The 21335-nt window shown below is 39.6% G+C and overlaps 1 protein-coding gene across 1 annotated transcript; it reads left to right on the top strand.

Annotated features, from left to right (window-relative positions):
* The first annotated feature begins 1018 nt into the window (after window positions 1-1018).
* Window positions 1019-13051, top strand: LOC128739655 (midnolin homolog). The gene is made up of 2 exons (XM_053835151.1): window positions 1019-1502; window positions 12681-13051. Exons 1-2 carry the CDS (start codon window positions 1019-1021, stop codon window positions 13049-13051), a joined length of 855 nt encoding a protein of 284 aa, XP_053691126.1.
* Window positions 13052-21335: the final 8284 nt, after the last annotated feature.

Below are 21335 nucleotides of genomic sequence, written 5' to 3' on the forward strand. Positions count from 1 at the left end.
TAAACTTGTCTTCCGGTTGGTTCTGTTTGGTTGGAATTGATTTTATTAAACTTCACTGATAAATTCTGTTTAGGTTGTTTATATTGCCATGATAATAATAAAGGCCTAAATTGATTCTCCGAAAAGTATGATTCGAAAAGCTGCTGATTATCATTGAATCATTTCGCGATTCGGTTTTGTTAATCTGATTGCAAAAAAAAGCAGATCTTATCAACTAATTTGGAATAATTAAGACTTTTTCGCCCAAAATGAAAATATGCATTATTTATTCCTTTTGAATATGTCACTGACCAACGATGCTTTTGAGAATGACCACTAAATAATATGAATTTATTCAGAAGAATATTCATAATATAAATTTATTCAGAAGAGTATTCATAATTGACCTTTTAATTGTATATTGAATATTTTTGTTTTAAAAATAATTACTTTAATCATTTTCCACATTTTATTCTCTTTGCAGTGCTTTCCAGCGATATGTTACACAATCTGCTACATTCGTCCCAAGGAAGACAATCAAAGAGAGGATTTCCCATTAACCAACAGTAGTTGTAGCTGAAAACAGTAGGATAATTTAACAAATCTAGTGGAAAACTTTCGTCAAAACAAATTAAAATATAATCAAAATATCATATGTTAGAAGAAAAACACTTCTGAAAACTAATTAACAACGGCAACGAACGTCAGCTGGTTAGTGCTACTAGTGTTTCGTCTTCCGCAGTGTTTTTTCCCGCTGGCAGTAAATTGGAATCTGTGACCTCAATGTAAACTAAATGTCAGTGTTTAATCAAGATATAGTATCTGAAGATTTCCAACAGGTGCAATTATTTTCCTGTAGTGTCTAGCTATAGCCAATTCGGATATTTGAGCAGTGTTCGTATAATAATTCTAACCCCAGAGTTGTGCGGAGTTCATAAGAGTGATATGGAGATCGTGTCAATTAGCTGCCGTCGGTTTTTGTTAATTTTAGTTTTTGTTTTTCTCTGTTCCGAGCACGTTTCTATCAACGGCCCGAAAAATGCTCGCTATGCGTCGTGAAAGTGACCAGATCTACAACGGTAGTGCCAGTGCGATCAACCACACCAGTAGTATTTACAATCAACATCTGATACCGTCCCACGCCGTCGGCAGTGGCGCCGGATCAGCGCATATCACCAACAGTGCTCTCTCGTCGACCCACTTGGGTAACAACAGTGACCACAATAGTGCCGGTTCTAGTGTGAGTGCAAATCACGGTAGTGCCATTAGTGAAACAACTGCTACTAGTGCGATAGAAACAAGTGGCACCAGCAGTGCCGGTAGCAGTAGTACTGCAAATCAATCCCAACAGTTGACAGCGCCTTATCTGCATCATCATTCTCACCATCATCTGCACTATCAGCATAATCAATCCCAGATCCAGGCGGCTCAGCATAATCACCATCACGTTGGCCATAGCTTCAACGGGCTTGGCGGCGGTACTACAGCCAGCTACGGTAGCTTGAACAGCTACGGATCGGGCAGTAAGTGTTTGATTTTTTTGCACTTTAGTTGTTCAATTGTATCTTTTGACTTCGAAAGTACGCTTTCAAACGACTAAGAAGGCAAATTTTTCCGGAATTAGCGATTTAAAAATATAACAAATTGACAAATTGTTGCTAATGAAGATTGTTGACCAGAAAATGTTTGCTAGTAGAACAGCAAATTCTTAAATATCTTAATGACAATATATTATAAGGAGTCATAAGTTAAGCTATTTCTCAATCTCGCTACCGCTATTTATTTTAATTTTTCTCATAATTATTCTCTCACAAATACCTATTGAAATTTTGGCTTCAAATAGCCACTTTGCTGGAGCAACAATCGAACGTAATGATAACGCCGATATATGAAACTTTTCTGCTTACACTGTTGCTCAGACATGGCCATATTAAACTGACGCTTCCGCATAAAGATGTCATTTTGATCGGGTAGTTCTTCATTATTCGTCGGTTGCTCCGGTCTCCTAACCCAAAAGGCGGAACGGTGAGACTACCTTGCACTAAGTATTCCCATCCAGTTTCTGCTGCATTCCCTACTAGCACAGTTGTCAGAAACCAGTTGTGGCAACTGAATTATGACTAATTTTAGTTGTAAATAGGTTTCTGCAACCGTAAGTGAGTAAAATGTGCTGCTTGGGTTTTACGGTCACGTAGCACCGTCGGACGGCCAGAACCAAGCTTTGTTCGATGCTCTCGTATTTCTCCAAAAGGGAAAGGGAGGGATCATGGTAAATGCCGTGTTGGCTGTATCCGGCAGACACATACTGCTGACTATGTTTAACTTCTGCGCAACGGGATGGAGCTGGCAGTACGAATAAACCATCGAGCGTAGTTGCTTGACTGTTTTCAACAGTTGCTTGACTTCAACAATCAACTGATAATGCATTCAAATTTTTCTATGCACAACATGGTTTTAACACCAGATGGTAGAGTAAATCACAGAAACTGCTAAAAGCAGCCCATTCTTTAATATATATGTTATATGCGTGTATGACATCTTGGAGTTCCTCTACATGGCTGGTTTCGTTGATGCGTGCTGTGAACATCGCTTTGCTGACCACTTTCATGAAACCACTTTCTATACAGCTTCCTTGCGGAGCTTTGGCCACTATGTTCTGCTTGTCAATCCGGTTAGGCGCCTTTCAAACTTTATCACGTCTAGTCCACATTGGTGTAGGTAGGAAAATTTCTTGGGTGGGTTCTAGGGGGCGCCTTCCAAAAAAATTTTTATTGTGTATGATAATATCGATCTACTAGTAGCTACACAAATACAATGTTCTCAGCATGAATATTTCATTTAGTTTACATTGCCGATTCGTCGCGTCGATGAAAAAGAGAATGAGAATGTTCCAGCGGAAAACTTTCTGAGCTAATCAAATGTCACACCAACGTAGCCAATTCTCGAAAGCATCCTGGAAAATAACGATTGCTTGAAACAATCATCTTTCTTGTCAATGTCCTGGCCAACTGCGCAGCATGTAGCGCAGAGAAAATTTCGTAGGAATCCAGTAGAACCAGAAATAATACCTAATTCCATTAAACTCCTTGAAATAAAGGGGAAGGAAAAAAGCGTGGACCCCCCTTAGCAAACGCTACCTATATAGAGGTGCTACTCCGGACCCTCGGGATTGTACTAATGGCGTTAACGCCAGAAGACAAGCTGCAATTGGTCATGGATATAGCGCCTCATTTTGCTCTCTGAAAATAGATTAATCTTCCAAAAATATTAGTTTAAATAATATAACATTTAAAAATAAAGTCTGCTGTTCAATGGTTGCCTTAAACTACAGTTGTAAGGTTAGGAATTGAAAACCACACGACCTTGCGCCTTGAGTAGTTTGGCTACTCAATTATACAAATTGAAGTATTTCCAGGTATGCCCATATGTAGGCGGTAAATAGGGGCATGGGATGGCTAGAGCAATGTTGAGCGCTTATCCTAGTTGTATTCCTCATTTCATATCCGAGAATGTTCCAGCGGAAAACTTTCAAACGCAAAACCTACAAAAGCGCCATCGTCGTCATTGTCATCAGCAGCATAGAGCCGGGGTCAACTCGATCTTGGACTACTCGTCACCAATTTCCCAGTTGTCTCAGAAGTCTCAAATTACTTTCGACCTACTCGAGTCATCCTGCCAAACTTCTGCATGCCGGAGGAGTTGTTGAAGGGAACTATTTGCGTCGCATTATCATCCGGCATTTTTACGACATGTCCGGCCCACTGCAGCCTACCGACTTTCGCCAGATATATGTTGGAAATTTTCCTAAGCAGTGTCTGTGGCATTTATACGCCTCCGCCACTTTCCGTTTTCAGTTTGTACTCCACCAACCGGAGCGCTTCGCCGTTTATGACGCATTTATTTTTAGCCCAATCCTCCTAGACTCCGCTTTAAGTCTGGCGTAGGTTGATTCCACCATCGCAACGTCATCTACAAAGCCTAGGAAATGGTCACCTTTGGTAAACCATCCCTTCAAGAGCGATGTTGAACAGTACGCAGGATGAGCCGTCACCTTGTTTCAACCCCCGCCGGGCCTCGAAAGGGCACAAGAGTGTCCCCGAGATGCTCATGAAACACATCACTCGATGCAATGTAACTTCGATCAGTCGCGTCAGTTTATCTGGAAAACTGCGCTTGTGCATTATCTGCCACGATCGACTATATCGTATGCTGCTTCAAATTCAATAAAGATGTGATGCGTGGACACGTTGTACTCCCGATAGTTCTGCAAGATCTGTCGGATGGTAAATATTTGGTCCATAGTGGCGAGAGTCCCTTGAAACCCACCTGATAATTGCCTACGAAACCCTGCTTCAGCGTTTCTCTGTTGTACTTATAAAGCTCTGTCGGTAGGCGGTCCGTACCAGCAGCTTTGGTGGTCTTCGGCAACCCGATTTCTCATGTGACTTCTTGGAGATCTGGTGCTGAGACATTACTATCTTCTATGAGCACTCCTCGTGTAACTTCCCTTTTGCCTCTTTCTGCAACTTTGCCATTGGGATGTTCATTGAAGAATTGCTTTCGCCTGTCGACCACCTCGCTCTCGTTTGTGACTAGGATCCCTCCTTCGTTGCTGTACATGTCAGGTTTCGGTGTTTAGTCTTCACGAGATTAGTTCACCTTGTAGTGACACTAACGCGCGTCACAGTTGTTCTAATTCTTCACGATCTCTTTCCTCCTTTTAGCACTTTTTACTCCTCAGGATCGTAGTCAACTGGTTTATTGTTCTTCGGTAGTTGGCCAAGTTCTCCCTAGTGACAATGCTTAGATAATTATTTTCTTTCACTCCACCGCTTATTGGCAATCCCCATCAAACCAATCATTTTGTATTCTGCTGGGCTCCTCGACTGAACATTTGGCAGCTCGCAATCTGCCAAGAGCTACGTGCGAATACTGGATGAGACATTGAATTGAATTGAATGTATTTCGAATATAGGCTTCAAGCCCTTTACCCATTCTTAAATCTATACAAGTAATAATGACAATAAATCTAATTCTACAGGTTACAAAAGTTACAAAAATTACAAGTCAAAAAATAAATAGTCTAGAGTTAACGTAATTGTCCTCTGAAGTATAAACTAAGCCTATGCCTAATCACATCCGAGCTCATGCCAATATAATATAATATAATATAATATAATATATATAATATATATAATATATATAATATATATAATATAATATTATAATATGCTGCAGTGCATTGAAGGCATTCATGAAGCGAGAAGTAGGTTCGTGCTGCGAATAATTTCTGGACCGAAAAGGCGGCTCAAAGGTCCTACGTTGTCGGAGTGTGACTGCACTATCGTTAAATATTAACCGACTGCTCAGAGGTTGGCTGTTTGTTCGTTCTGAGAGGATGTTCAAAAAGAATACTATGTCGGCTATTTTATGTCTCGAGTGGACCGTATCAATATCCACCAGAGAACACAGATCGTGATACGGTGGTAGCTGTTTTCTGTTCCATCTAAGATTCCTTAGAGCGAATCTTACAAACCTTTTCTGGATGCCTTCGATGCGCTGGATGTGCGTTATATACTGAGGACGCCAAATAACGCTCGCAAAATCGAGTTTACTTCTGACAAGGCCTTTGTAGATCGAAAGGGTTGTCGAGATCACGGCCAAATCTTCTGACAAGTGCATAAAGTCTCAGACTCTCTTTAATCACATTGTCAATGTGCCTACTAAAGGAAAGCGAGGAATCGAACGTTATCCCCAGGTCACGAACATATTCAACTCGCGGCACCACATTTCCTCGGTATGCGTAATCAAAGATAACAGGGTTGGTTTTTCTGGTGGAGGTCACAACTGAACACTTGTTGGTATTTACTTTCAATCCACGGATTTCGCAGTTCCTTCCCACATGACCTAAATCAAGCTGCAATTTCATGCAATCACCAATGGATTTCATAGGAAAAAAGATTTTCACATCATCTGCGAAAATCAGTATAGTTACATGGAAGATAGCATCTGGCAATTTGTTCATCAGAAGCACGAATAGCAATGGTCCTAAGTGACTGCCTGGTGGTACTCCTGAGTGCACAGTAAACGAACGAGATTTGTAGCCACGCATTTTTACAAATTGTACTCTATATTTGAGGTAAGATTTTACCCAGTTCTACAGCGAGCCACGAATGCCGAAATCTTTAACCGCCTCCAGGATACTATTAATGTCGACAGCGTCAAATGCTTTGCTCATATCTGTATATATACAATACACTTGAAAACCTTTTGAAATATAATCCGTAACTGTAGAACTGAATTCACAAAGGTTTGTAATGACAGATTTTTTCTTCAGGAATCCGTGTTGCGTAGGAGAGATACGGCTACTCACATTATCGTAAAGGCGACTGTAAACTAACGACTCAAAAAGCTCGGAATTGCCGATTGAATAGCAACTCCTCGGTAATTTTCCACATGAGCTTTAGCCCCTTTTTTATGTATCGGAGTGATGTGCAAGATCTTCCAGATCCCCGGAAAATGGCCGGTAGCTAATGATACATTGTCATGACACAAAGACATTGTCTTCATCCGAGGAGTTAGCGCGGTCATCGGAAAGTCCATTACCTAAGGCCGCAGTTGCGGTCTCTCCGATGACCGCGAAAACTGCGAATAACAGATGCGTGCCGTGAACAAGGACTAGAGAGTGTAGTGGCGACGGTCCGTTTTCTATCCTGCACCGAACGAATTATGATCCTTCAGTACTCTCGGTCCAGAACTGCCGTTCTTCCATCCCCTCGAACATCACACAGAAAGAATCTGATTCCAATACCATGGATAAAACCATGATACCATAAAATTAGAGCGCATCGTCTTCGACAACGCAGATCCATCGGGTGCGGGTTCTGCCCCAAGGTCTACAGCCTCTTCCTGATTCTCTACCGAAAGTAGTTTTCACCAGTGCAGTGTCACGAAGCCCTCATTCGTGTGGTCTAATTTTCTCACAAACGTGTACTGATTCTAACGAACACGCCGGTATAAGCATCTCTTTCGCGCTCTCACTCTTATTTATCCCTCTAACGAGCAACATCGTAAAAACGATGCGATCAAGCTAATGACTGTTTAATCATGAAAGTACACTCAAAAGAAGCTTAAGTTCTGATTTTCATGCAAAAATAATTATCTGGAGGAGTGCCAGGTTAGAAAAAGTTCAATTTCTCTTTTTCTAACGCTCTACCCAGATATTTTTTCAATTCAAGTACATTACAAAATTGATAAAAAGCATGAAATTTACTCATAGAAAATTTTTAAGGTCAATCACTTTGTTCTAGATGTGCTTTTTCATCCAAAGTAAAAAAGGAAATATTCGCGCATTAATTATTTTCGAAATATTTCGGAATTTTTGTTTTTGAAAAATGATAACTTTTGAATGTATAGTCAGAATGTTGTGATATTAATATCGAAATGTCAATAAATCTGTTCTGAACACATTTTGCTGATTGGCAAATCAAAACAAATTTCGTATGCGGCTCTGAAGCTCCAAAAGCGAAGGCCGTCTACAGACGGCCTTACCCGTTAGAGGGTTATTCATGCACTGAGACGAGTTTCTGCGAGTGTGTATTTAACAGCCACGGTCGTCGCACTCGCTCATCATTGCAGCCCGAGCTGTTGATACCGATCACTCACAAGGGCACGCACTCCCACCCGTGACTAGAATCGAGGGCGAAGATGAAGTAGAAAACGCAAAGTAATGCGAAATCTGTATCCCCATCTGTATACTCGCTCGCGTGAGGGTGGGCATCGTTGGCTTCTCGCTCAATTTGCAACATTGATTTTCACTACTCTTTCATCGGGCATTCTGGCTACGTGTCTAACTCGCCGCATCCCCCTTATCGATCTGCTTTCTTCAGCGTCCATGATACATGTCCGTAAAGGCCCACCACACAGTAGTCCAAAAGGGCGAAAAGTGGAACTTTTTTCCTAGTGTCTCTTGCTTTCATTTTATCATTTATGGTCTTCAGCACTTTTGTTCGTATGAATATCTCCCTTAGTTAGTCACCGCTTACTATAACGAAAATAAAAAAAATAACTTTTTTGTGTTAGGAAAAAAAGACATAGTTTCTTCGACAAAGTTGTAAATATTGTAAAAACAAGCAACTTTTCTGAAGAAATAAAATTTCTATCTTTATCGAGTGCTGAACTATAGGGCATATTCTTTAAAACTTGTTTAAAAATTGGTTTTTATACTTAGCTTTTGTTAGTTGCATTTTACAAGAATACAATATTCTAGGGAATTATCGAAGCTCTCAAAATACACGTTTTTGCAGAAGACCGCAAATCTCTAGAACCTTTACTTGATGAGTTATCGTATATTCAAGCTTTAAATTTCCATAGCTTCACGAGCCCATGGGGTAAAATGGGGCAAGCTTACTTACTTACCTACTTCGGTGGCTTGCCGTCCTAAGACAAAGCCTGTTGAACAAAATTTCTCGGTTGAGGGCTACCGCTCTCCAATTCCTCGGACACCGAGTATTCTCCGCCAGATCTCGCTCCACCTGGTCTAACCATCTTGCTCGCTGCGCTCCTGGTCGTCTTGTTCCTACCGGATTTGAAGCGAACACCATCTTTGCAGGGTAGTTGTCCGGCATTCTTGCAACATGTCCTGCCCATCGTATCCGTCCAGCTTTAGCTACCTTCTGGATACTGGGTTCGCCATAGAGCTGTGCGAGTTCATGGTTCATCCTCCGCCTTCATACTCCGTCCTCCTGTACGCCGCCGAAGATCGTTCTTAGCACTCGCAGTTCGAAGACTCCGAGCACTCGCAGGTCCTCCTCGAGCATTGTCCATGTTTCATGCCCGTAGAGAACAACCGGTCTAATAAGCGTCTTGTACAGGGTGCACTTTGTACGGGGACTTAGTCTGCTCGACCGCAATTGCTTGTGGAGCCCATAGTAAGCACGACTTCCGCTGATAATACGCCTCCGAATCTCACGGCTGGTATCATTGTCCGCCGTTACCAGTGAGCCAAGGTAGACAAATTCATCGACTACCTCAAACTCATCGCCGTCGATCAATATACTGCTGCCCAAGCGGTGTCGTTTGGCCTCGGTTCCGCTGGCCAGCATGTACTTTGTTTTAGACGTATTTACCTTTAACCCAATCTTTTCTGCTTCGCGCTTTAGTCTGGTGTACTGTTCGGCCACCGCCACAGATGTTCTGCCGATAATATCCATGTCATCGGCAAAGCAGACGAATTGTTTGGAAGTTGTTTTATAACGAGGTTATCTTATATCGAGGTATCCCAATAGTGCTATGTTGAACAGCAGGCATGAAAGACCATCACCTTGACGAAGCCCTCTGTGTGATTCGAATGAACTTGACAATCCACCCGAAATCCGAACACAGCACTGTGTACCATCCATCGTAGATTTAATCAGTTTGATGAGCTTCCTGGGAAAGCTGTTTTCGTCCATGATTTTCCATAGCTCTTTCCGGTCGATGGTATCATATGCGGCTTTGAAGTCAACGAACAAATGATGCGTGAGAACTCTGTATTCACGGCTCTTTTGGAGGATTTGCCGCAGTGTAAATATTTGATCCGTTGTAGACCGACCTTCGACGAAGCCGGCTTGATAAGTTCCCACAAATCTATTCCCACAAATTCCCACAAAATGGGGTAAGCGGAGTTATGAAATCAGTCGTTCAAAGCCTAAGTCGAGTACTATAAACTTGTATGGGTTCCGCTTGTCCCCAACCACCCGAATGAGAGTACGGCAAGCATACGACTTGTGTATTTCGCGTCCGCGAAAGGCTCGATACACGTCCATTTTTTTGTGTTAGTAGATAGACATAAGTTTTCTTCGGCAAAGTTATGGAAAATATAAAGGTAAACAATTTTGCTAAAGAAATGACATTTCTATCTCTATCGAGTGCAGAGCTGTAGAGCATTTGCTTTGGAAATTCTTTAAAAATAAGTTTTTCATATTTAGCGTATGTTGGTTGCATTTTACAAGAGTATATGATTCTAGGCGATTATTGAAAGACTCAAAACACATGTTTTTGCAGAAGGTTGCAAATCTCTAGGACCTTTCCTTACAAAGTTAGCGTTTATTTAAGCTTTATTTTTCCTTAGCATCACGAGCCAAAACCGATAACTCTGTAAGGAAAGGTCCCAGAGATTTGCAATCTTGTGCAAAAACGTGTATTTTGAGTCTTTTAATAATTGCCTAGAATCATTTACTCTTGTAAAGTGCAACCAACATACGCTAGATATAAAAAACTTATTTTTAAAGAATTTCCAAAGAAAATGCTCTACAGCTCTGCACTAGATGACATCGACGTCATCCGCAAAACCTAGAAACATGTGAGATTCCGTGATAATTGTCCCGTTTCTCTCCACGTTTGCTCTTCGTATTGCAGCCGTTTCGTATTTTCATCTTTACTGTTCGTGGTATGATAAAATTTCAGTATACTATCCTTTTTGAAGCCATATTTGAAGCTTTGTTTGCTGTTATGTTCTCATGGTTACCCAATTGCCAAATGCAGACAATATTTGGATTCGCAAACTGGGTAGCTACTGTGAATCGATTTTCGCTTCTTAACCTAAGAAGCATACACGACGGAACAATTTCGAACGGAACGGTACATGATTAACCCATTATGACCCAGCGTATGATATATCATACCTCGTCTTCAAAACCTGTTTACTGCTGAATTTCAATAGTTAGCATTGTTAATATATCACTACAAGAGAGATAAGACATCAATCTGATGTGTGTGTGATATAATTTGTCAGTTTTTGTCATTTCATCTGTATTTTCAACAGTGCAAAGTTGTGACAAATGGCGGAAAAAAAGTTGAAAAAACGGCGAAAAAATTTTTGTCTCCAAAACGCATGAAAAGGTCTACATTTAATGACGAAACATTACCTGACATGTAAATTCGTATTTATATGTAAAGTCTATCACAAAATTCGATATGAAATCTGTAAAAAACTTTGTAATTTGTTTGTTTGAAACTGAGCCTATAAAATATTTAACCTGCGATATTTTGGCCTTGAAAGCATTCCAAATGACGATTTTGCGTTTCCCGACACATTCGAGCCATAATATAATAGATTACAGAGTTTCACTTCATTTGGTCCAAATTTAGGTATACCCGGGTCATAATGGGTTAAATAGCATCAATTTACAGCATCAGCTTACTTTTGGGTCATTGTCTGGGCGTACAAAAAATGATTAACATCTTTTTAAATTCTGGAAAAACTATAAACCGCAAAAACTGGTCGGTAGTGTTATGGAAACGCGAGTTTTGTGTTGAAGTCCCACCTGCCCAGTTAAGAGCGAGAAAATTTGGCGTCCCAAATTTTTAACTTTTATTTGAAATTTTTAACTTTTAACGGAATAGTGTTTATTATATATAAATCATGTAAAATCAACCCCTCGGAAAGAAGGTGTATTTTTTTCTTGTTCCTGAAAGGAGTAGTACTAATTTTGTAACGTTAAGAAGTAACTTGTTAACTTATTAATGTGCTAGTTAAGTGTGTCCGGCATTCAAGACCAGTGCCAAACAAAATGCAGAATGAAGAATTAACTGGATGACAACATGAGAAATATGAAGACATCGTCGCTGGTAAATCTATTGATGGTGAAGGATGCAGCGCAGCTACCGTCTCCTTCAATCGACAATGGAATTCAATAGGCAAGAAAGCCTCATCGGCAAACAGTAAAGTTGCAACTGCAGGGAATAATTTGAAGCAGCAACTACATATTTCATTCCATTAATGAGTTCAAAAATTTGTTGCCTGGTTTATCACTTACGAAAACGGACGAAAACATCGGTGAGATCGTTTTGTAATTTAATTTTTCATTTTATCTTTGTTCTTCCGCATACACTAACTTCAAGTTCTGAACACCATTTATGTTAGATTAATTTTTATATATTTTTATAGTTTTTAATTGTCTATTTGTGGTAGATGGTGTTTTATATATTTTCAGAGAGCGAAAAAAGGCGCTATAACCTAGGTTTTTACCAAGGGCAAGTAAGTAAATGTACTTGTCCCTTCCTCGAGGGTCCGGAGTATTATTTAACCTTTACTAGCTAAATACTCCCAACGAAAATCAAAACTTAATCAATTTAATTACTAGTCAGAAGCGGTTGGTACGAGACGTCCCCGTTTCTTCTTCCCCTGTAGATTCCGAAATGTATCTATGTATGAATAACTTATTCACACAAGATTCATTTCACTGAATCATCTCTGCGTCAATACTTCACAGTTGGCCTGGCCGATTTAACATTTGCGAAATATTTCGGATGTTTCGCAAATGTCAATACAGACAAGAAAATAATTTGAAATATTTCTATGATTAGAAATAATTAAAATTATTTCCAGGATTCCTTTATTGTGGCTGTGATGGTATTAATAAGAATAAGAATAAGAATAAGAAGTCCCACCTGCCCAGTTAATCTGTTAATCCTATTCTTCTGTTCATCCGATTTTTGTTCTTCACAAAAATACCTCCCTTAAGAAAAGTAAAACTTCTGATTTAGTATAAGTCGACAAAAAATGAAAGCGAAAAACAAAGTATGTCAAGGTTCTTAGTGTGAAGCTTATCGTTAACAAACCTATTGTTTTTAGCAAACCGTAGTTTTTAAAGATTAATGCATTTCGATACTGTAAATCTTTACTAATAATAAAATATTCTTTGTTTTCTATCTTTCAGTAATCAATCGCACTAATCCAGGTGCAAGCCTTGACGAGTACGTCGACATTCTCCAGGTTCAACAATTGCTGTTGGAAAATTCGTCAAACCAATCCGGCGCAGGTGCAACTGCAAACGCAATTCTCAACAACAGTGCCGCTCTATCACCCAATACCACTATTACCTCATCCGTCCCTAATTCATCCACTGTCACTACCTCTAGTTCAATAAATTCCTTCACGTCAATATCGACTCCCGCGGCACTGAACGGTTCTGGCACCAAAAGCCGACCCAAAGTTAACCTGCAAAAAGCGTCCGAGTATTCTACGGCAGCAGCCGCCGCCGCAGCAGCAGCAGCAGCAGCGAACCAACTACAAGGTACGCCCTCTTAAGTTTTATTTACTGGTAACAGTGTTCTATTTGGTAATAGTGTACCCGACTTTTCACCCCAAAAAGATGCGATGCTAATCGAACTAGCTTACTTTTACAACACTCAACTAAATAAATCAAACGACACAAGATATATTACCGCATCCGGTACCATTTGCCGTTAACTTTGTCTTGTTTGCGGATCAAATTCACTCAACGAAGTAACTCCGTTTTACGGTTTGCAACATTCCTTGACTCCATCATTGCACTAATAACCCGTACTGAACCAATCACCACCATCGAAAGGTTTCGTGAAAGGATTTCTGGTTCACAGGAGGAGCAACAGCCGAGCGAAGCAACTGATAACGACACGGCCCGGTGAGCGGCGATTTCGTTTCCCGTCGCGACCGCTGCTGGCTGCAGCAGTATCCCCAGTCCCAGCTCCAGGCCCAGTCCCAGTCGTCTAGATCTGTCATCGACGGCCACGACAGCGACGATGATGTCGTCGCCGTGCTAAATTTATTAATAAAACTAGACACTTTTATCATTAAGTCCATTAGTGTTATCGTTTAATTAAAGTTGTCGTCGACGACGAAGACGATGGCCACGGTGTCTTTCTTTTCTCGTCAGCCGGGAATTGTGGCGAGCCCCAATTGCATTACGTACGTAGAAAGTCATGATACTTCAGAAAAAAACATGTGTGGTCTGGTGGGAATACTAGGAGTCTTACGTTTGATAGTTGAGTTTTATTTGATGCAGAAAAGTGTCACCTACAACTCAGTGTTTTTTACTAGCAAAAATATATAAAATTTGCTACTTCTGATTAGTAGATAGCATAAGAAAAAGAATTAATTTGATAACCGAAACCCGTTTAAAACTCAATGACCCACATTTTGCCCGGAGTAAAACCACTTTAACAATCAGAACGAATCAAACGAAATCCGCCTAATTGATCGTCATGAGTCCAATTTGTTCGCTGCCAATCCGGAACGGCACGAATGTCGTTTTTATTATTTGACAAATTTTATCTAATTGCATTCCCCGCTGTACATGCGATCTGCTGGGTAAAGACTAGGTATGCAGTGGCCTACGAATCGGTCATTTTGATCGCACTAGGAGTGACTGTTTCTCACTTCTCTGGAGGCCAGCAGGTACTCCAGACAGCACACTTTAGGCCCACATTTGAGCCGGATCGAGTGGTATGCACGCGAGAATCGCCGGCAACCATGGCGTGCAATCGAATCGCACTTGCCAACGCAATTTAAGCGTCTGGCGAGCGACGCGTCATCCGAGAGTCAGCAAAGAAAAAAATCTCAAGATTGGAAACATTGAAATTACATTAAATTATATAGACAAAATCGTGGGCCGCGATAATGCAACCGCAGATGCAGTTATGCTAGTATCACGGCGTCCGCAGCGATCGACGTGTCAGGTTCTGTAGGACCCCGACCTGATGGAAACTTCGATACATGATAAATGGCTAGATATTGTGGCACAGTCGGTGGGGTACCTTTCCACAAAACGAGAGTCTGAAAAACAAATTCGCTTTACGAGCACGCAAGTTCCATTGAACTGGTGCCGTTTCTTTTTATTTTATTTATTTCTTTTTTTGGCGACTGTGTGGCACAAAAAAATCAGAGGGGCTGTGTACAAGACACGACCGCATATATAGGTGACGCAGGACTACGTAAGTCTCTTTGTATAGTGAAAGTAGCATGTATTCATGCTTGTAATCATTCGATTCTTCATGTATACATGCTATTTGCAACATATATACATGCTACATTCGTTGTATGTAACATTTATCAAAGTAGTAACATTGCATACGTTCCATTCTCAAAAGATTGTGCATTCGAAAACAATTTAACAAAATCAAGAACACAAACTTTTGCTTTCCTGCTACCTTACTGAAATTAAAGATTGTTTTTATGGTTTCCCACGTTGAAGGGATTTTACCAATTCCATCCTATTTTATCAACAGCACATCTTTTCATTACACTTCTAATGAAACGGCAAGCATGCGTATTCATACAGAGTCGTATTATAACCGAACACTATAGCTGTAGCACATTTTTCCAACACAGATATCAAGTTCGCCAAGGTTTAATCGACTCGCAGTAAGGAATTTGCGATCTGTTGCGACAACGAACTTGTGCCATTTTTCCTGGCACACTTCCCTAACACAGACATCAAATTGGACTAGGTTTAATCGCGTTCGTAAGAAATCTGTTGCCACGAGGTGGCTTTGTTACTCTTTCTGGCGTACTTCCCAAGCAAGGACATCAAAATGGTCTAGGTTGAACCGCGGTTTTAAGAAATCTTGTTGAAATGAGGAAACTTTGTCACTTGTTTTAGCTTACTTCCCAAGCACAGATATCAAATTGGTATAGGTTTAGATCATCGTAAAGAATCTTCCAACCAATCACGAAGCGAGAATTCTATTAAAACATAGGTTCATTATTTTCAATTTTTCAATAGTTCAACATCAAGAATCCATACTTTTCTTCATTTGGGTCAATTCTTAGAAGATTTTCCGCTCGATTGATGTAAGAATATTGAAAGTCGATCGGAAAACCGCTGAGCTATTAGCGCTCAAAACCTTTCATTTTTCGTGACGCTCGCATTTTTCGATTTTTTGGAATGACACCCTATCTCAAAACTTGCCGTAAGACGTAGTCCTACGTCAAAAGATAAACCAGTTAAAAAGTTTGTTCATTAGTTGCAAAACATTCGAATGCACGTGATCGTCATTCAATGGGAGGGACGTGTAGTTTAATGGAGCAACTCGTCTACTACAGTTGTCTCTGAATAATCTTGTAATGAAAAGAAACAAAATGGTTATCCAACTTAAAAACAACTGTTTATTACTGAGTGCAAGTGAAATACATTTGATATAGCAGGATATCATACTAGGTTCTACACATGTAAATTTGCTACTTTAACTTTTAAATTGTAAAAGTTCAGAAGTAACCTTGCCAGCACATTGATATCGCTTGGATAGAAGAACCTGATGCATTCCTCCTCAGTTTTTGTGCTATGAATATGTATTTATGCTGTTTCGCCTGCCACCGCTCACTACTTTGAGATAGAAATACAATGTGTGAGTCTGGAAAACTTTTCTAGGAATCTATTTTTCTCTAGAAAACGTACGAATTATGATATTCGCCGTCGCCCACCACGGTATGTATGATTTGGGCAGAAACCTGCAAGGTATTTAAAGTTCATCACCCACCGGTGGTGGACTACGCCTTCACATTCGCCTACTTTTAAAATCACTAGTAAATGTATTTTACAGGGCAAACGGTGAAGCAAAATGGTCAGAATATTGTGACAAGTGATTGTTGAATCGCTTGAATAAATTTTGAGTGTTACTAACACTTCTCGTTAGTGATGCTATATTGAAGTTCATGTTCTCTTGATTAAATAATATTTTTTAAACCGGCAGAAATATCAAAAGATCAAATTTAAAATCCCTTTTTCTATAAAAATTAAGTTCTGGTAATGGAGCCCAGTTGGAAGGCGCTTATCTTAAATGCAAAAAAAAGGATGTTTCTGGCTAAAAAACCAAAACCATGTTCATTTTATTGTTGGAAATATACGTTTCCCTGTAGATAAGAAAAACATCATAATTGCATTATCTGAACTTAGTTTCTTTTATAGAAATACTAGCTGACCAGACAAGCTTCGTATTGCCACAAATTAAACTGTGTTGTACATAAATCGTGAATCTCGGATGACCTTTGTCACAATCTCGAGTTTTGCAAGTTTCTGGGGAGTGCATGGGTGTTTTAAGATACAAATTTTCCTCACAGTAAAGTAGAAAACAACTCCCCTCCATTGCTTAGCCTGATAAAATAAAGCGGATAGCATTTAAATATTCGCCATCATTACAAACCATTTCGCCGAATACCATTTTGCGGAACACCAATGCTCGGTTGACCATAACGCGGAATATAGAGTCACAGAGAACTTAACGTTCCATTTGCCTGATTAGCTTTCGAGTTATGAGGAAATTTGTATTTCATTTGTATAGGAGCCCCCCTCCTAAAGAGGGGAGGGGTCCCAAATTATCATAGACAAATTTTTGCCTCCAAAAACACCCACATGCCAGATTTGGTTCCATTTGCTTGATTAGTTCTCGAGTTATGCAGAAATTTGTGTTTCATTTGTATGGGAGCCCCCCTCTTAGCGGGGGGAGGGGTCTCTAACCATCTTTAAAACCTTCTCTGGCCCCAAAACCCTCTACAGGCAAATTTTCACGCCGATTGGTTCAGTAGTTTTTGATTCTGTAAGAAACATCCCGACAGACAGACAGAAATCCATTTTTATATATAAGATATCTTGAACCAAAAAACATTTTTGAATATTTGGCAAGCTATACAAAACAAAATCTTAGCTTTCCAGTCGATTAAAAACAGAAAGTCAGATTCCGAAAACGAAATGTACCGCTTGGGTTTTGCTTTGCCGACTAATGCTTAGTCGCAAATGAAACGATGTAGAGGAAGATGTCATAATATGCTCCCACTTAAGAATAATTGGATATATTTCTATCGTGTTTCCCAAGTTTCACGTTACAACTACGAGTCTATGTTGGAATTAAGGCTGAAAATCAATTACAACTATTTATTTCAGTTAGTACATAGGGTTTTTTTCTAATTCCCGTCGTAATAAGTAAAGCCATTCTAATTTTCATTATTTGTTGGATGGATTTAATGAATACTCCAAAATTTCTTGTACTGATTTGACTAAAACACACTTACCTTCCGATCCGTGAACTTTGAAATCACTGAAAAGCGACTATTAAAGCATATTATTGAAATTACGCCACTGTCTTTATTTCTAAAATTCGTCGTACCGTTTTAAAACCGGTCCATCAAAATTTTTCATCGTCCGAACTAAAAATCACAACAATGTTTACGCGCATGTATTTGTGTAGGACGGCATGACAAATGTTATTCTACAAAATTTCAGGTCAGGCAAATTTTACTGGCTGTAGAATAACGACAATGCCTTGCGTGAGTTATTTTCATTTATGAATGACGGAAATGAAAACGATTAGTTGACATTGTCCTCTTCGTCACACGAAAAAACGTAGAAAATTTGGCTGGTAGGACTTCTTTAATGATAAAAAGCATATAAATAGAACTCAGTTCACTTTGATTGATCGCGTATGATAGACAACTAACTAAAATATTATGGAATAACTAGTTTGCATTGTGTGTCATAAAAATGCTGATATTTTTAATAATTTGTATTGGATAGGACGAGAATAGGCAATTACGACGAAGAAGTAACATAGCCTACTTACTTTTAGCAGTATAGCGCTGCGTAGTGGTCCGGTTTCGAGAAAGTGCGGACATTAGCAATTGGGTAAAAAATGCATAATTTTTCAAGGAAGGTGTCTTCGGAGAAGTTTAATAATAAAATACAGCGCATCTATATACACGTGAATTTACCTATTAGGGTGATACGAACTTTTGTTTTTTTGAATAATTTAAAAAAAAATCTCCAAAAAGTTGCAGAACATACTAAAATAAGCAACTTTGTTGAATATAGTAACTATCTATCTCTTACCGGTTGCGAAATAGGTATAATGATGTGTTGAAAAGGAGCACTTAAAAATCAATTATGCCCTGTAACTTTGCACACGATTTTTTAATTGCTTTCAAATGTTCCATAAAGTTATTCAGTATGCTAAAATACACATTTTCTTCGAAGACTGTTTTCACTAAGATGCACATTTAATCTATAACTATAAAAATGGATTTCTGTCTGTCTGTCCCTATGTTCCTTATAGAATCGAAAACTACTGAACCGATCGGTGTGAAAATTTGCATGTAGGGGTTTTTGGTGCCAGGGAAGGTTCTTATGATGGTTAGAGATCCCTCCCCCCACTAATAGGGGGGGCTCCCATACGAATGCAACACAAATTTCTGCACAACACGAGAACTAATCAAGCAAATGGAACAAAATTTTACATGTGGGTGTTTTTGGATACAAGATTTTTTTCTATGGTGAATTGAGACCCCTCCCCACTTTACGAGGGGGGGCTCCTATACAAATAAAATACAAATTTCCTTATAACTCGAGAACTAATTAATCAAATGGAACCATATTTGGCATGTGCGTGTTTTTGGAGGCATGAATTTTTTCTATGATGAATTAGGACCCCTCTCCATTTTTAAGAGGGGGGGCTCCCATACAAATGAAATACAAATTTTCTTATAACTCGAGAATTAATCAAGCAAATGGAACCAAATTTGGCATGTGGATGTTTTTGGAGGCATGAATTTTTTCTATGATGAATTAGGACTCCTCTCCCTTTTTAGGAGGGGGGGGCTCCCATACAAATGAAATACAAATTTCCTCATAACTCGAGAACTAATCAAGCAAATGGAACCAAATTTGGCATGGGGGGGTCTTGGAGGTAAGAATTTTTTTAATGATGGTTTGAGACCCCTCACCCCTGCCTGTGGTAGGGGGATAAGGACTCTCATACAAATAAAACAGAAATTTTTGCGTAACTCAAAAACTAATCGAACTCGGGAAATTTTAGACTCTTTCATAAAACATTAATCAATAACAAGACCACCAAAAACTATCAATATTAACATTAGATAATTCAACGCGAGACGGCCACAGGCCGCGCCATGGTATATAAGAATTGGTGTTCCGCAAAATGGTATTCGGCGAGGTGGATTGTAATGATGGCGAATATTTAAATGCAATCCGCTTTATTTTATCAGGCTTAGCAATGGGGGGAGTTGTTTTCTACTTTACTGTGTGGAAAATTTGTATATTAAAACACCCATGAACTCCTAAGAAACTTGCAAAACTCGAGATTGTGACAAAGGTCATCCGAGATTCACGATTTATGTACAACACAATTTAATTTGTGGCAATACGAAGTTTGTCGGGTCAGCTAGTCTTATATATAAAAATGGATTTCTGTCTGTCTGTTGGTGTGTTTCTTATACAATCGAAAGCTGCTGAACCGATCGGCGTGAAAATTTGCATGTTGGGGTTTTTGGGGCCGATTAAGGTTCTTATGATGGTTAGAGACCCCTCCCCCCACTAGGACGGGGGGCTCCAATACAAATGAAAAACAAATTTCTGCATAACTCCAGAACTAATCAAGCAAATGGAACTAAATTTGGCATGCGAAGGTTTTCGGAGGCAAGAATTTTTTGTGTGGTAAATTATGACCCCGCCCCACTTTAGGAGGTGGGGCCTTCTATACAACTGAAATACAGATTTCCTCATAACTCGAGAACTAATCAATCAAATGGAACCAAATTTGGCATGGGAGGGTTTTCGGAGGCCAGATTTTTTTCTATGATGAATTAGGACCCTTCCCAATTTTAGGAAGGGGGTTCCCATATAAATGAAACACAAATTTTCTCATAACTCCAGATCTAATTAAGCAAATGGAACCAAATTTGCGTACGGGTGTTTTTGTAGGCATTTTTTTATGGTGAATTGAGGCCCCTTCCCTCTTTAGGAGGGGAATTATGACCCCTCCCCCCTATAAGAGGAGGGGGGGCGCATACAAATGAAATACAAATTTCCTCTGAACCAAAGAACTAATCAAGCAAACGGAACCATATTTGGCATGTGAGGGGTTTTGGAGGCAGGAATTTTTTTATGATGGTTTGAGACCCCTCACCCCTGTGGTAGGACGATAAGGACTCTCATATAAATAAAACGGAAATTTTTGCGTAACTCAAAAACTAATCGAACTCGAGGGGGCAGCCCCCAGCAGAGATCACCTCCATCTAGGTTTATTTGTTTTCCTAGGTCTACTGACCTCTACACGGGGCGAATCACTTCAAATTTATTAAATATATTTATGCATATTTACATATTTTTACCCGGATGCTAAATGTATTTACTGGTATTGATGAATATTTTACGAAAGTTTCCACCTTTTTCAAAACGATCTTGAACTGTCAAGTCCCGTAGCAGTATGTGGCAAGAGTTGATATGATGAGGTGGACACATTTAAAATAGTAAGTATATTTATCACATATTGAATATTTATGCAGGAAGTGGCTTACCCGTGGACCTCTATTACTTCCTCGGCGAAATGTTATATGATCATGGCGAATATTTAAATGCTATCCGCTTTATTTGATCAGGATAAGCAATGGGGGGAGTTGTTTTCTACTTTACTGTGAGGAAAATTTGTATATTAAACCACCCATGCACTCCTCAGACACTAGCAATACTCGAGATTGGGACAAAAGGTCATCCGAGATTCACGATTTATGTACAACACAGTTTAATTTGTGGCAATACGAAGTTTGT

This window comes from Sabethes cyaneus, chromosome 3 (assembly GCF_943734655.1).
Source record: "Sabethes cyaneus chromosome 3, idSabCyanKW18_F2, whole genome shotgun sequence".
Taxonomy (NCBI): Eukaryota; Metazoa; Arthropoda; class Insecta; order Diptera; family Culicidae; genus Sabethes; species Sabethes cyaneus.